The 15236-nt window shown below is 41.4% G+C and overlaps 1 protein-coding gene across 7 annotated transcripts in view; it reads right to left on the bottom strand.

Annotated features, from left to right (window-relative positions):
- LOC127430085 (glutamate receptor 4-like) overlaps positions 1–15236 on the bottom strand; it is a 133914-nt gene that overhangs the window by 118079 nt on the left and 599 nt on the right. For all 7 annotated transcript variants that reach the window (XR_007895409.1, XM_051679535.1, XM_051679536.1 and 4 more), the window contains exon 2: positions 11439–11597. Coding sequence is in view for 6 of the 7 variants with exons in the window: in XM_051679535.1 (XP_051535495.1) it covers positions 11439–11597 (159 nt within the window). In the remaining variant the exon portion in view is untranslated. The remainder of the gene's footprint in view (positions 1–11438; positions 11598–15236) is intronic.

Genomic DNA, 15236 nt, shown 5'->3' with positions numbered 1-15236 from the left:
GTCCGCCCGGGAGACCGCGCCGTGACCTCCATCGCTCGGAGAGCGAGGTCGGTCGCCTAGCGCAGTTCCTGCATCAATCCCGGGGCGGAACTACCCTCGTGCAGTTCCTTTAGCGCCTTGGCGGACTTGCAGGAGTGCCATGGCGTGCAGGGCGGAGGCGGCTTGTCCAGCAGCGCCGTAGGCTTTGACCGTCAGAGACGACGTAAACCTACAGGCCTTGGACGTGGGCTTTGGGCACCCACGCCAGGTGGCGGCGCTCTGCGGGCATAGGTGCACCGCGAGCGCCTTTATCCACCGGGGGATTGCCGAATAACCCTTGGCCGCCCCACCATCGAGGGTAGTGAGAGCGGGGAAGCTGAAAAGATCGGGACCGGGCAGTAAAAGGTGCCTCCCGCGATCTTGTCAGCTCTTCATGCACTTCCGGGAAGAAAGGAACGGGGCGGGGCGTGGCTTTGAGTGGCGCCGCGAGCCCAGGAACCAATCACAGAGCCGCGAGAGTTCAGGGAAGAGCGGTGAAATCCACTCTAACCGACGCTCGCGGCTGTCTGGGAAAGCATGTCGTCATCTCCGCGTCAGCCTGTGACTGGGCGATCGACCCCGAAGGGAGGAGCCCAGCCGAGGCTTCCGACTGGACGAGCCCACTCTCCGATGCTGCGCTCGAGAGCTCATCACTTTCGCGGGCTCCGAATAAGTGGTCGAACTCGCCATGAGACGAGCCGGCGGACTCACCCGGAAGCCCGATCGGGGCAGACGAGCGTGCTGGGGAATGGGAGTTCCGCGGGGGGATACCCGGCGGAGGCGGTCCCATTGGGGTCCCCAAATCGCCCCCAGTGCTCGCCGCGCTGGCCTCAAACCCGTGGGTAAAAGGACCGAGGCGGGAGCCTCTGGGGTGGCTCGCTTCTTTACGAAGGCGAGCCGCGACCGCAACGTTGCCATGGACACATTCTCGCAATGAGAATGTGACCATCCACGAACGCTGTCTCCGCGTGAGCAGTGCCCAGACACGAAAGACAGTGATCGTGACCGTTAGAAGGCGAGAGATAACGAGCACAACCAGGAATAACACACAATCGGAAAAGCATCTTTAAAAAGACGCGTCTTTAAAAAGACGTTCCGTGTGTGTGCGCTCTTTTAGAGAAATATATACTCTTTTAGAGGGGAAAAATGCTCTTTCAGAAAATATACTCTCTAGTTTTTCTGCCGAAGCGCCCAGGGGCGTTCTCTGCAGTGCACCAGTGCAGAGGAGGGAGAAGCCGCTGAAATGCGCCGTCAGATCCAGCAGGTGAATGAACAGTAGTATTCAGCTCAATGAGCATAACCGTTCGGCTCCGAAGAGAAAATCTGAATGAGTGGTTGCATACCAGCTCCTTTTATACCCGTATGTTCGGGGGAGTGGCATGCAAATACCACTCGCCAATTTTCATTGGCCTTTTATCAAAGACCAGAGGTGTCTCGGGCTCCCAAGAGTGACCCCTAGTGTCACTACATCGACACCAACGTCGAGTGAGTGACAGATAGGGAACTAGTATCATACATCTTTTTTTATTGTAATAATGACTTGGTTCCAAAGTACCGGTACTTTTGACATCCCTAGTGTACACAGCCACAGTATGTGGGCTTATATAAGAAAAACAGACTTAACCCAAGAGAGTGATATGCGTACACAAATGTACACATTCTGATGCAACAGCGGGACAATCGCTACAGGCGACTAAAAGAATGAGTCAGTGAAGAGGTTCGTTCAACCATCTCAAAGACATCATGAATCAACACATAGATAAACATTTACACACATCATACACACTCAAAAAGACACACACACACACACACACACACACACAGCTACAGGTCACAGACAGGTGACTTGTATTATTCACTAGAGAACAAACACACAACATTTAATGAGTAAAACACATAGTTTGCCTTTTAGCTGTGTGACTCAACAGACTTGTGGTTTAACCTACATAGAGACAAACTGGCCACACAAACACACACCTGCAGTCAGACTTACAGAGATCATGTAAGAATGTTCCACTGTGGATTATGAAAGCAATAAGCCCTGTTTGCTAAAGTAATTTTTACTACAGCAGAGAGGGTTTTAGACTAGGGCTGTGTATTGATTCAGATTTACCGTTTTCATTTGATTCCTGTTGACATGCTTTCGATTAGTTTTTGATTAAATTTTAATTCTTTGGGTATATTTCAGTTTTAATGTCAAATTCCTTACATACAAAATAAATTATCTCTCAACTAATTCTGTTAATTATACAGGGTAATTACATTAATTACATTACATTTTGTAATTACATTACAAAAATATAAATTTTACAATTTTATTCATTAGCTTTTCTTCATATAGGTAACATTTTATCTTTTTTTTAATATACAAATCCATGTATTCCATTGCATATGTTATAGTGTGTATATACTGTATATATTTTGTTAAATGTTAATTGTTTGCATGCATTATTTGTATTTACATTGATTTGTAAAAAAACTAAAAATGGTTACTGTTTACTACTCTTCAAGAATGGCAGAGGTTCAGTAAAGAATGTCTCCGTGTTGTAGTTGAGCATGTTACACAGTACAGAAATTACAGAAAGACAAGCAGCTAGCTAGCTAGTAAACTAGATAGCTAACTAGACAGGTAGATCAACCCATCCATCCATCTGTAGACCCAGATCTGCAATTAATTCAGCTTGAACCTAAATTCTTTGTTTTGTTTGTAATGCCAGTAGCAAAAAACAAAAAACAAAAAAAAAAACATTCTACATCAGTAGTGCTGCTGAATTCATTCCCAATTCATCCATCCATCCATCCATCCATCCATCCATCCAATGCTAGGCTGTGTTGACTTGTTGACAGGCATTGCCAGGGTATTTTGGCTTGTTGCTAAGCGTTTCTAGGGTGTCCTGGCTGATTAGTAGAGTGTTCTGGTTGGCTAGGCTGTTTTTGCTTATTTCTAGGTTTTGCTTGGGTTTTCCAGCTGCTTGCTAGTCTGTTCTGGCTTGTTGCTAGGCATTGATATGGTGCTCTAAGGCCATGTTCACACAGCAGAAGAATACAGTTTTCAGACCTGTTTTGAATGCTTAATACGGTTACGTTCACACAGCAGAAGAATACAGTTTTCAGACCTGTTTTGAATGCTTAATACGGTTACGTTCACACAGAGTTTGGTTATTTACTATAGAACTGCATTCTATAACCGAAATGACACCCAAAAATATTCAGGTCTCACAACCGCATTCTCTGCAAACCTGTGCTGTGTGAATAGAATCGCATTGGACAACTAGTTGTTAGTTACGTCATGTACAGTGAGAGACACGCTGCACTGTACATGCATGTGTCTCATGTGTTTCACGTGGGGTTTTAATAATTTACGGAGAAGGAGATATAAGCTGTGTGTCATCCGAAAATCCAACCACTGTTTTCCACCGGCAGCTCACGGGCACGAGCCACTTGACACAAAAGCTGCGCTCTGCATGCGGTTGAAAATCATTCAAACCGCTGTCGGTAAATTATGATCTGATGGATGATCTTGCACCTTGATTGAACTTGTTTGTTTAATAATGTGGCATCAATTGTGATAAGACATGCCGGTGTTATGGACGTCACCATCTTTTAGTCACTGTCACTATGGTTACAGCTGTTAGAATACAGTTGTGACTTCGTTTGTTTGTTCATACAGACAGAATTCGAACTGCTACTGTAAGCTGTTGTATGAACGGGACATTTCAAGACTCACACCTGTAAGTAAATATGGTTGTCAAACCCAAACACTGACTGTATGAACTTACCCTGTTGTTGCTAAAGTGTTCCTAGATAGTTCTGGAGGAGCTCCAATTGATAATTTCGGTCTTGGTTTAGGGATTTTGGAAACAACAGTAAAACCTTTACATTTATTAACAATAATAATTAGGAGCGCTTGCAAAGCAGCACTGTGTTGATATTCCTCATTCTAGTTGGGTTTTGTTCTAAAGTATTAAACTTCTGGAAATTAATTCAGCTCCAGATCCTCCATCCATCCATCCATCCATCCATCTATCCATTTATCCATCCATCCGTTAGCTTGTAGATAGGCATTGCCAGGGTATTTTTGTTGGTTGTTAAGGGTTTCTAGGGTGATCTGGCTGATTGCGAGATGTTGTTAGGATGTTCAGGTTGGTCGCATTTCAAGGCATCATAGGCATGCTTCTGACACAAAGGCTGTTCCTAAAGCTCCTGCAGGTATCTTAATTATGCTGTCTCCTTAGATGTCTCATTTTGGCCATATTCTAACGTATCATCATATGTATCCTTTCCTGGGAAGGTGATCCTAGAATGCACCGTTATGAGCTCGGTTAAAAAAAATCAACCCAAGATGGTGGTCGAAGCTAAAGAAATTTTGATTATACATTTAGGCTATTTATAAATCCATTCAATACTGAAAAGTATCAATAAAAAAATTGTTTAATATGATATGTGTGTGTGCTTTATATGGTATATTTTTGCTGCTTAGAGTATCATGCAGTTCCTCATGCATCACCTGTAATGAAATCAGTTGTGAGTCCAGTCTCCCTTTTGAAAAATGCCTGGAGTTGTCACCTATGTAAAGTGTTACAAATCGCTCTCTTATGAGGCTCCCCTTAAGTAAAGGTGTTGCCATAGAAGACAGCTGCCTATGTAGAATGGAGACAGCAAGGCAGCTCACTAAGTTTGTAACAGACCCATGGTGTTCTAGCTGCTCTCAGTCTCCTGGCAAGATAGAGTCCCACATACAGAGATCCTACATCACACCAGCAGCACCAGCATTGAATCCATTCTATATTGGCACCAGTATAGATAGGCTTGGAGACGTTATGCATATGCCTGATGCGCGACTCCCACAAAGAAGTCTCTACAGTCAACTACGCTGGTCAGTGCTCAGCTGGAGGACAAAAGAAGAGGTTTACAGATCTCTTCCCCCCAGGTAAGAATTCATACGTAACAAAATCTGTACATCATGGATTGGGCTGTACAGCTGTTTAAAGATTCACAAATAAAGAAAAAGATGGTCATCATCAGACTTTGATGGACAACCACGAGACAAGAAAAAGTGGCAAGTTTGGTGGATGTAGCTTGGAGGAGGAGTTACAATTGATAATTCTGGTCTTGGTTTAGGGATTTTAGATAGACCATGTTTGTAGAATAACAGCAAATGTTTACATTCATCGATAATAATAGTTACAGTGCTTGCAAGGCAGCATTGTTTTGATATTCCTCGAACATTCTGGTTGGGTTTTGTTCTAAAGTGTTAAACTTCTGCTTTTAATTCAGCCGAACCACTCTACTCATCCATCCATCCATCCAGCCAGCCAGCCAGCCAGCCAGCATTCTCTTTTCCTCTTTCTCTCTCTCTCTTTCTCACACACACACACAGACACACACTGTGTGTGTTCTAAACATTTACAGCCACACACACAAAGGTCATGATACACTCATCCATTTATTCCTTTCATCTTCACCTCCATCCACCTCCATTTCTCGTTATATCCCCCTGCATTTGACAACATATCATTCTCAAAATTCCTCCATTCCTCCCCCTTTCATTAAATAGATCCCACCTTATTCTCCTCCCATTCTCATTCTATTCATCACTCTCTCTCGCTCTCTCCGTTCAAGCTCATTCAGAGATTGATTTTGCTCGGTGCTTTAAAGCGCTCAGATAAAGGTGTGTTAGGATGAAAGAAAAAACCCTTTCCACTCTGTATTCTCTTCTGCAGCCCAAGGAGACGCGCAGGAAACGATTAACTTCTCTCTCTGTCTCTCTTTCTCTCCATCTATCTCTCTTCAACACACACACACACACACACACACACACACACACACACAGACAGACACACACAGCATTCCCAAAGCTGTCTGTATTCCACGGCTGATGAGGGCTAAAAGAGCTGGAAGGCAGCCAGGGCAGAGATAACACACACACACACAGTGCTGCATCGGTACAGCAGCAGTTTCTGCAGACTCAGGCTGGACGTCCAGCACTCTAGAGCAGGAGGAGTTGGTACCCAGCGGGTGAGAGGTTAACCTGGGATTGACTCTGCTTTGATGGTCCCTGTCTAAGTTCTGCACTGAAAACACACATAGTCAAAAGTTCTTCGGTGGTTCTTGGGATCAGCATATGTAACGGTAGCCAGCTGGTAGGTAGCTGTGCAGTGTGTAAACCTCACTCACCTGGCTTCAAGAGGCACACTAGCGACTGAGTATAGAAGCTGTAGCCTTTAGCCTCCTCGTTAGCGCGCCCACCTCCCATGCTGGAGATGCCAGTTCGAATCCTGCTCAGAGCGGGTCGAGTAGGACCGGTTACAGTGGTGCCATGACCCGGATGGGAGTGAGGTTTAGTGGGGTGAGTGTAATGGTAGCCAGCTGGTAGGAAGCTGTGCAGTGTGTAAACCTCACTCCCCTGGCCTCAACAGGCACACTAGCGACTGACACTAGAGGCTGTAGCCTTTAGCCTCCTCGTTAGTGCGCCCGCGTCCCATGCCGGAGATGCCTGTTTGAATCCCGCTCAGAGCGGGTCGAGTAGGACCGGTTACACATAGAACCCTCTTCTTATCAAGAATTAATTTTGGCTGTATATGGTTCTGAAGCTGATTGTGTCGTTCATTTGAAGATGAAAACGTTCTTGATGTTCTTCAGTTCAGTGTATTGGTTTCTGGGTTCTTTGGCAGGTGGACCACTTAACTGCACATTTTGGATGTCTCTCTTAGGGCTGGGCATCGATACAGATGTCATTTCGATTTGATTATATTCTCATTCATTTGGGTATATTTCAGTTATAATGTGCATTTTGCTTACATATGAACACAATATGACGATTCTCAATACCAATTTTGATAACACAAAATAATGATAACTAACTAATTTGAGTAAATATTGTTGCAAGTTCTCAAGTAACTATTTTAAGACAAATAAACTAGTAAAATTAATAAAGAACATATATATAAATTGCAATCAACTGAACAAATAGAACAGAGATACAAATGAAGAAAGCATTGTTTGAAGTTTTTAACAGCACTTTCAAGCATTTAAGTGAACATTGAATAAAACAGAATAAAACTACTTAAATTATTGGTCATCACTGTATGATTATAATATTTTTTAAAGGTGCACTCAGTACACTACGTTTTAGCTGCCTCTTACTCGTCCTAATAGTATCATTGATCTTGTTCTCTATACTGACACTGTCGTCATGGATGCATGAATGTTTACTTACTGCTGCCACTTCACACAGAAGCTGTTTATCCCTGTCTCATACTACACTCATAATGGGCTACTACACCGCATAATGGACCTTCTTGGATTCAGTCCAAACGGATGTTTGCATGTTGTTGCGCGCTGCAACCAAACTGCCACAAGCTCACTGGCAACTATGACCACCTTGAATTCATGCTCTGCTTGGCGTTTGATGTCTTGGCATATGTCTCGGCTTGTTTTATCAATCCAGCAGGAATCCCTTGATTGAACATTTTTTCTTTCCACTTGAAATCATTCTGATTGGCCTGTCTGGTGGTTCAATCTCCTGCTGATCCATTGACAATCATCACTCTGGACTATACTGTTGATTTGGGCTCTGTTGTTGTCTGTAGTATGTATATTGTGTTTGTTGTTTTATTGTTTGGTTTGCTTGTTTTGTTTACATGCAATTTTATGTTTGAGCATTGGCCGAAAGCTCTATATAAAATAAACATATTGTTATTAATGTTCATATAATGCTGCCTTCACGTGCTATCGGAATTATCGGTAATACTTTTAGAGTTTCCTACTTGGAAGATGCACATGAATGACACCTCAAGATGTAATTACGACTGGGAAACTCGAAGATAATTTTGATATCTGAGTTTCCGAGATGGGTGGAGTCCTACACTTTCAACATGGCTGAGGAGAGTACAGTTTCTGTAGTAAATGACAGGTTTTGTTCATTTTTCTAAATACAGTTAATTGTTAGCACTTGCCGTTTTAGTCATACTCATTTATGTATATCAGCAACCATTTGATGCATGTTGTACATTTTTACACTGTAAAAATAGCTGTATTTGACAAAAATTCCATTATCTTCAGCAAGCTGAGAAATATGTTTAATGGTGTCAAAATAAAAGTTCCTTTAGAAATATGAATGAATGAACCTGCCATCATCCATGTTTCCTGTTCTTTCCGACAACAAAGCACGTGAACACGACGTACTCATAATTACCACTTCAGAAGTGGGAAGTAGGATAATTCTGACAGCAAATGAAGGCAGCATAAGTAGTTGTAATATGATGTCAACACGGGAGCACCCATGAGGGGGCGACCGACTCAATGTAAATTTAAACATCTTTTATTGGGTTACTTAGGGTGACCATATTCTGGGTTTCCAAAAATAGGACCCCTTTCTTTTTAGTTTGCTATGCAACTAAAGCTGAATCCCGGACATTTTCGCAAATTTAGAAATCCCAGCCAGACGCTATTTTAAGGTCTGAAAAAGAGGACATGTCCGGGAAAAAGAGGACGTATGGTCACCCTAGGTTACTGATAGGACTGGAGTCTTCATCTCATGTGAGTGTGCATCATTTTAGACATATTTCCCAAAATAACTATTCATGTCTTTATGTGTAAAACATTTTCAATTAGCAAAAACTTACTGAGTGCACCTTTAAAGCTACTAAAGTTATCCAGCCAAGATCATAATTTTTTCTAGTTAACGTTTGATTATTAACGACAAACTAGACAGCGGCAGGTCTGTTAGACTGCATTTACACTTCAAGCATGGGCGAGTCTAAAGCCTAAATTATACTTTGGTTTTGACATGAATGGTTGGTGTCAGCGTACAGTGGAATGCTAGCCTTTCAAAGTGTACTTCATTTGACTGTGCGCGCAAACACAGGCAGTTGGTGTGTGCACGCTATGAGATACTGGACTATTTCTCTTCAGGAGTTTAGACCCATAAAAATTTCTTCATATTCCTTCAGACTCGAGTTACACAAATGCAGGTATCTCCTGGGATCCTCACACTTACGCTTTTGACGTGCACATCCACTGTTGTTGTTTCTACTTACGTCTCTTGGTGTATAGTGACGATTACATCTAGCGCTATTTCTTTAACAGCAACAGCTCAATTATGAATGTTGCCACCTTGTGGACCCAATAATTCAGTGGTTCTCAATTTTTTTTTCAGTTCAAGCCCCCCTTTCACCTTTTTACTGAAGGTTTTAAAAAAAATAAAATAAAAAGGATCTAAATTATGAGCTTTTGTCAACAGGTTGTTCTGTTATTTTGTGAATACTTTCTGTGTTACATAAATACATACAAAAATGAATTATGCCTATATACTTTCAAAACATAAAAACAAAAAAGAATTAATAAAAAGTGATACTGCTGCAGGAGCAACCCCTGGGCATGAACACATTGCAAATTACACATGTTGTCAGCCAAAGACTGTACTACATGAGACACAAATTTTAATTCCTCCAGAGGGTGCTTGGCTGCTCAGAAAACCGAATCCTCCATTCACCCGCATTTAACAATCAGAACATTTTATATCTCATTTGGAGACATTAAACTAGATAATTATTTTTAATAAAAGCTGATCATTGCAAAGACCTGTGAATGTAAATAAGCATCAGCAGTCTCAATAAACGTATTTTTAAAATCCTCATCCAGTAATATCAATCGACAGTGATTGGCCCATCCTGGCCAGCACCCAAAAAAGTAACAAGTATCACGTTACAGCGCCCATTTCGGGAGTGGTCCGGACCCCTGGACAATAATTTACACCTGATTAATGATACTGACAAACTTTAACAACCACTGAAATAAAAACTGACCTTTCTGCCATCATTTACTAACCCTCATCGTTCAAAACCAGTATGACTTATTCATCCGTGAAACACAAGATTGAGGGATGAGAGGATCGTGTTTGTGGCTGTCCAAGCACCAAAAGCACACATCAAAGCAGTCATTCACAACACACGTGCCTTAGATTTGTATTCTTCTGAAGCCATATGATAGTGTTGTGAGAGGAACAGACTGAAATGTAAGTGTTAATTCATCTCTTCACCCTTTTGAAACTGGTGTGCAAGCAAGAACAGCTTGTTTAAGCGCTGTGAGCACACCTGACATCATGTCGAGAGCTGCACGCACAGAACGTGCTGCGGTGCCAGTCGAAGTTTAAACAAGGCAGGAGAAAAAGCAGAGGAAAATAAATTGTGCACTTGTGTTTATTGTCAGTGAATGTGTGAAAGTGAATGAGATTTGAGGAAGGGCCAGTCTTCCCCTCCACGCCCCTTGTACAATAACACACTTTGAGAACCACTGCACTAATTAGTGCAACTAATTCCAGGCGCATTCTGAATGTGAATTCTGCAAATCTAGAAAGTTTTAGAGAATCAACTTGCACACGTTCAGTTCTCCAACACTGTAATGATGAGATTTGCGTCATGCGCCCTCTACGCAAACGCCTAGCATTCGCGTCTGACCAAAGTATACTTTCGGCTTAAGGGGTCCCCCGGTGTGTCCTCGTGCCCCCGGAACGATGGCAAAATGACCGACAGTCCTCCTCAACCATTCAAATAATTCATTTTTTACCTTTAAGGGGATCTAATTTTTTCTAACCATTTACAACAAACCGTCTCATCATTTTATATCAAATACTTCAATTTAAAGGGGACATGACATAACATGGCTCTCTGCTCTTGACTTACCTGCTCTCTCAATGTGGAGGACATAGAGAATGAGTCGGTTTGGCAGCTTGGTTTCAACTTTTTGTAGTGAGAAGGAAGTTTTGAGTTCTGAAACGTACAGTTTGTTTTTATAGTACAATTACTTCTTATTCGTTAAAAGATCAAGGAAAATTTTATTCCTCATGCCATGACCCCTTTAATCAATTCGTTGATACAAATTCTGAAGAGTGAGATTTTATTACCTCTTACCCTAAGAATTAGGTAAACATCAGTTCATATTTAATGCCATTATATGTACAACTAGGACTAAGAACTATATAATTTGTTACCACTAGAAACAGAAGAATTCATCATTAGGGCATGATGATACATTTTGATATTCTACGGCATTATTGTCATTTTTAGTGCATTTTTGCTTCAAATTGCAAAAATAATGACTGGTTCAAACTGGTTTCCCAAACACTCATTGCGCAGCACTCCCCATCTGACACTGACAAGACAAACAGATAGTCCCGTCCTAATCTCAAGCCACTGGTTGAGTCAGAAGTTGCAATGTCAGACACTCAATATCACTCAAACAAACAGAAATGTTATGATAGCGCCATAAACTGAGAGTGTTTACACTCTTCAGGAAGTCAAACAACCACTTGTGTGCAAACTATAGTTGACTGTGCACATTAAAAGCGCTGTATCAGACCACACTCAATTCAGTTTGTCTGTTCCAACACACACAACTATGACTGAAATGTCACTCACAGGCATTGGTGACAGCAAAGCTGTTGGCAGTCTCGATGTTGTCGACATGTGGAACCAGGTTGAAGGGCGCCTCTGTGGCATTCGGACTTGTGTTGTGTAGAAATATGGCCAAGCGGAAAGCTGTATATTCTTGATCCGTGTTTCTTATAAACAACCCACCTGGAAAGAAAGAAGGAAAGAGTAAGTAATTGCAAAGAGGAAAGATGCATCTTAAAGGAAAAGAGCACCCAAAAACATTTACTCTGTCATCATTTTCTCACACTAATATTGTTCCAAACCTGACTTTTCTTCCTTTCCACTTAAGCTCTCAAATTTCATTCAGTCTTGTGTTCATTCAAATATGACGAGTCAAGATGTGCCGCACTAGGTTTGATGTCAGCGTCATCAGCATCATTAGTTGCCAACCTAGTCTCATAGAATCGCATTTCTATATTTTTGCAAAATTATTTTTACGTGGCTTGTTCTATGTATCACGGCAGTTTCCAGTTGAAATGAACACAATGCTATCTTGTGACATTTAAACACTTTTAATATAGTGCATGAATTGTAAGGCGATATATTTTAACATTTGCAGTACAAAACCAACTACATTTCCAAGCTTGTTTGAGTGCGATCAAACTGAGCGGTAGCGCAACTGATGGAACATTGCACCTGCAATACAAAAGACCGTCATACGAGTCCTGAAGAGAACGCGAGTCGACACGTGAGCCGAAAGTGTCACTGAAGCACCACAAAATGACGTGGTTGCGTTTTTCATCTCACATTTGCCTTTTCTGGCACTATCGGTTAGGTTTAGGTTGAAAGTTTAGGGTGGGGAGTAGGGCTGAAATGTTATCGACAACATCGACAATAAAAAATTTAATAGTCGTTTGATCTTATTTAATGTAACATGAGATCATATGAAACAATGGCACGTGAGAGGAGCACAGCAGCTTGCGCCTGATTGAGGAGAGGATGAACACACAACACACAGACACACTCCAAACTTTCCAAACAGCTTAAAGTGATATACTGTAGATTGCAAATTATGAGGAATTATACAAAAATATAAAATAAGTGCATACAGAAGCACTCTTGTTGTGAAATAAAGCAGATAAATATAATTTTGTACTGAATTAAACTTAATAAAAAGAATTTTTCCCTTTAATTCTGTGAATGCCATTTAGAGGTATTTTTAAAAGATGATTTTGCCCTCTTTATTGTTAGTAAGCACGTTTAATACAACCTTTTAAGTCAAGGCACAAGCTGAATAGTCAGTTAAGAGCTAATGATTAATCACTGCAATAATCTGAATAGTCGAATAATCGTTCTAATGATCGTTAGATTAGTCGATTATCAAAGTAATCATTAGTTGCAGCTCTAGTAGGGAGGAAGGTTTTGTTGACTAAAAACTAGATAGAGCATTAACCTTAAAAATGTCATCTGTTTGAGGGAACATTTAATTGGCTTTAAGCGCCACGCAGTGGACATTTAACCTCAGAACTGCCGAGATATTTGTAACAAATTAAGTAATATCATTTTGCAAAAATGATCACTACAATCACTTCATTTTAATGAGATCATGCTGCTCATTACTGATTGTCGTTGAAGTTAAGCGTGGCACGATGCATCTTGACATGTTTGAGATTTGACAGCTATGGCAGAGAGGAAGATTTTCAGCAAATAACGACTGACATTTTGGTCTGTTCCTAACACAAAGCTATCGTAAGACTTCATAATACTTGGAAAATAGCACATAAGTCATATGAACTACTATTAAGATACTTTATGGTGCTTTTTGCCCTTTTTACAGCTCAATAGTTCCGTTCACTTTCATTGAGCCGCCTCAAAACTCTGCTATACAACATTCTGTTGTGTTCCACATGTAACAGGAGCAAGCTGTTACATGATAGCTGTGCAGTGTGTGTAAAGCTCACTCCCCTGGCCTCAAGAGGTGCACTAGTGACTGATGCTAGAAGCTGTAGCCTTTAGCCTCCTCGTTAGAGTGCCAGCCTCCCATGCTGGCTGATGCCGGTTTAAATCCCACTCGGAGTGGGTCGAGCAGCACTGGTTACAGTGGTGCCGTGACCCGGATGGGAGTGAGGTTTAGGGGGGTAAGTGTAACGGGAGCCAGCTGGTACATGATAGCTGTGCGGTATGTGTAAACCTCACTCCCCTGGCCTCAAGAGGTGAAATAGCGACTGACGCTAAATTCTGTACCCTTTAGCCTCTTCGTTAGCATGCCGGCTAATGCCGGTTTGAATCCTGCTCGGAGCAGGTCAAGCAGGGCCGGTTACACACGGAAGAAAGAAAGTCATACAAGTTTAACAACAAATAAGGGTGGGTAAATGATGACCGAATTGTCTTTTTTGGGTGAACTATCCCTTTAAGTGTTGCAATTATCTGTGTGAAAAATCAGCCTTGTTGTACTAGTCTGTTCTTGGCAGGGCCGATGTCACGTTATACTTCATCATATCCCCCAATTCTTCTCTTTTTATGCCTTTTGATGGACGTTTTGGCTAAACTGCAGTGATAGATCCCATAATGTGCTTTTATTTACGAACAACACAAGCATTGTGCTTGCATTGCAGTGATATGTAAATGTTGTTAGGCGCTGCATGTGTGCATGCGCATACGTGGTATGTGTGCATCTCGGTCTTTTTCTCAGTGTGTGTGTGTTTGAGTGTGTCCGTATTTAGCGTATTAACTTTATCGGCAGTGCTGTCAAAGGTGCGCGAGTCAGCGGCCGCATCTCATTATGGCGCGAGACTCTCCATCTCAATGAGCAATGCGGTGGCTGCACACACACACACACACACACACACACACTCACACAAAACAAAGACAGCACTGTGTGTAAGAAAGAGAGAGGGTTGGACGGACATGCATTGTCAGACACAGAGCTCTGATTCCAATCAAATGGGAAACTTTGATCAGACTCTAAAGGATGAGAGAATTCCACTCCACATCAAACCAGTAGGGTAAGACGGCTCAAGAGAGACAGAATACTGCAGTGATGCTCTAAACTGGAGGAAAAGGTTAAAAGGTGCACACATGCATGTAGTACACATCACTGCACTTAGTGCAAAGTCTTCTCCATTTACACTCACCCTTATTATGTGGACCACAGTCACACATACTTGCTTAATGACAACTATAAACCCTTGAAAACATAATTCAAACCTAACATCACAGAGCAACCTTAAGTGCAAAGAGAATCAACAATTAATTCTATAATTGTGCAATATGCTCTAAGTAGTATCAGATTAGAGCACTTTGCAGGGCTGTAACCACAACTGAGGTGGACACATCTATTCCCAACTTTTACAATAGTGGTTAACTGATTTGGGTGGTGACTGATTCTTATACGTTTTTGAAGATTTACCTACAATATCCATATATATATATATATATATATATATATATATATATATATATATATATATATATATATATATATATATATATATGTATGTATATGTGATCTGTATGTATATGCAATAGTTATTCTTTGTGTACATGGTTTAAAATTTGTAACATTAATTGTTTAATGCATACTTCTGTTTATTCTTCAACGTTTGTCTATTTGTTGCATCTTGTTTATAATTTAGGGTTTTTCTAATGTCCTCTATTAAGTGTATTATATGTAGTACGCTCTGTGTACTGTACAGTCTTGATTGTCTGGCTACTAATGCACCCCAGTTTCTCACATGGGATCAGTAAAGAACGCTACCCAACTAAATATATATATATATATGGCCACAGTCTTGGTTCCTTGGCTTGTAAACAGTAGCAGTCCCCTTTTAGATGATTAATAGG

Source organism: Myxocyprinus asiaticus, chromosome 39 (assembly GCF_019703515.2).
Source record: "Myxocyprinus asiaticus isolate MX2 ecotype Aquarium Trade chromosome 39, UBuf_Myxa_2, whole genome shotgun sequence".
Classification (NCBI taxonomy): Eukaryota; Metazoa; Chordata; class Actinopteri; order Cypriniformes; family Catostomidae; genus Myxocyprinus; species Myxocyprinus asiaticus.
The sequence above is the reverse complement of the archived record's forward strand: the minus strand, read 5'-3'. Positions and strand labels throughout refer to the sequence as shown.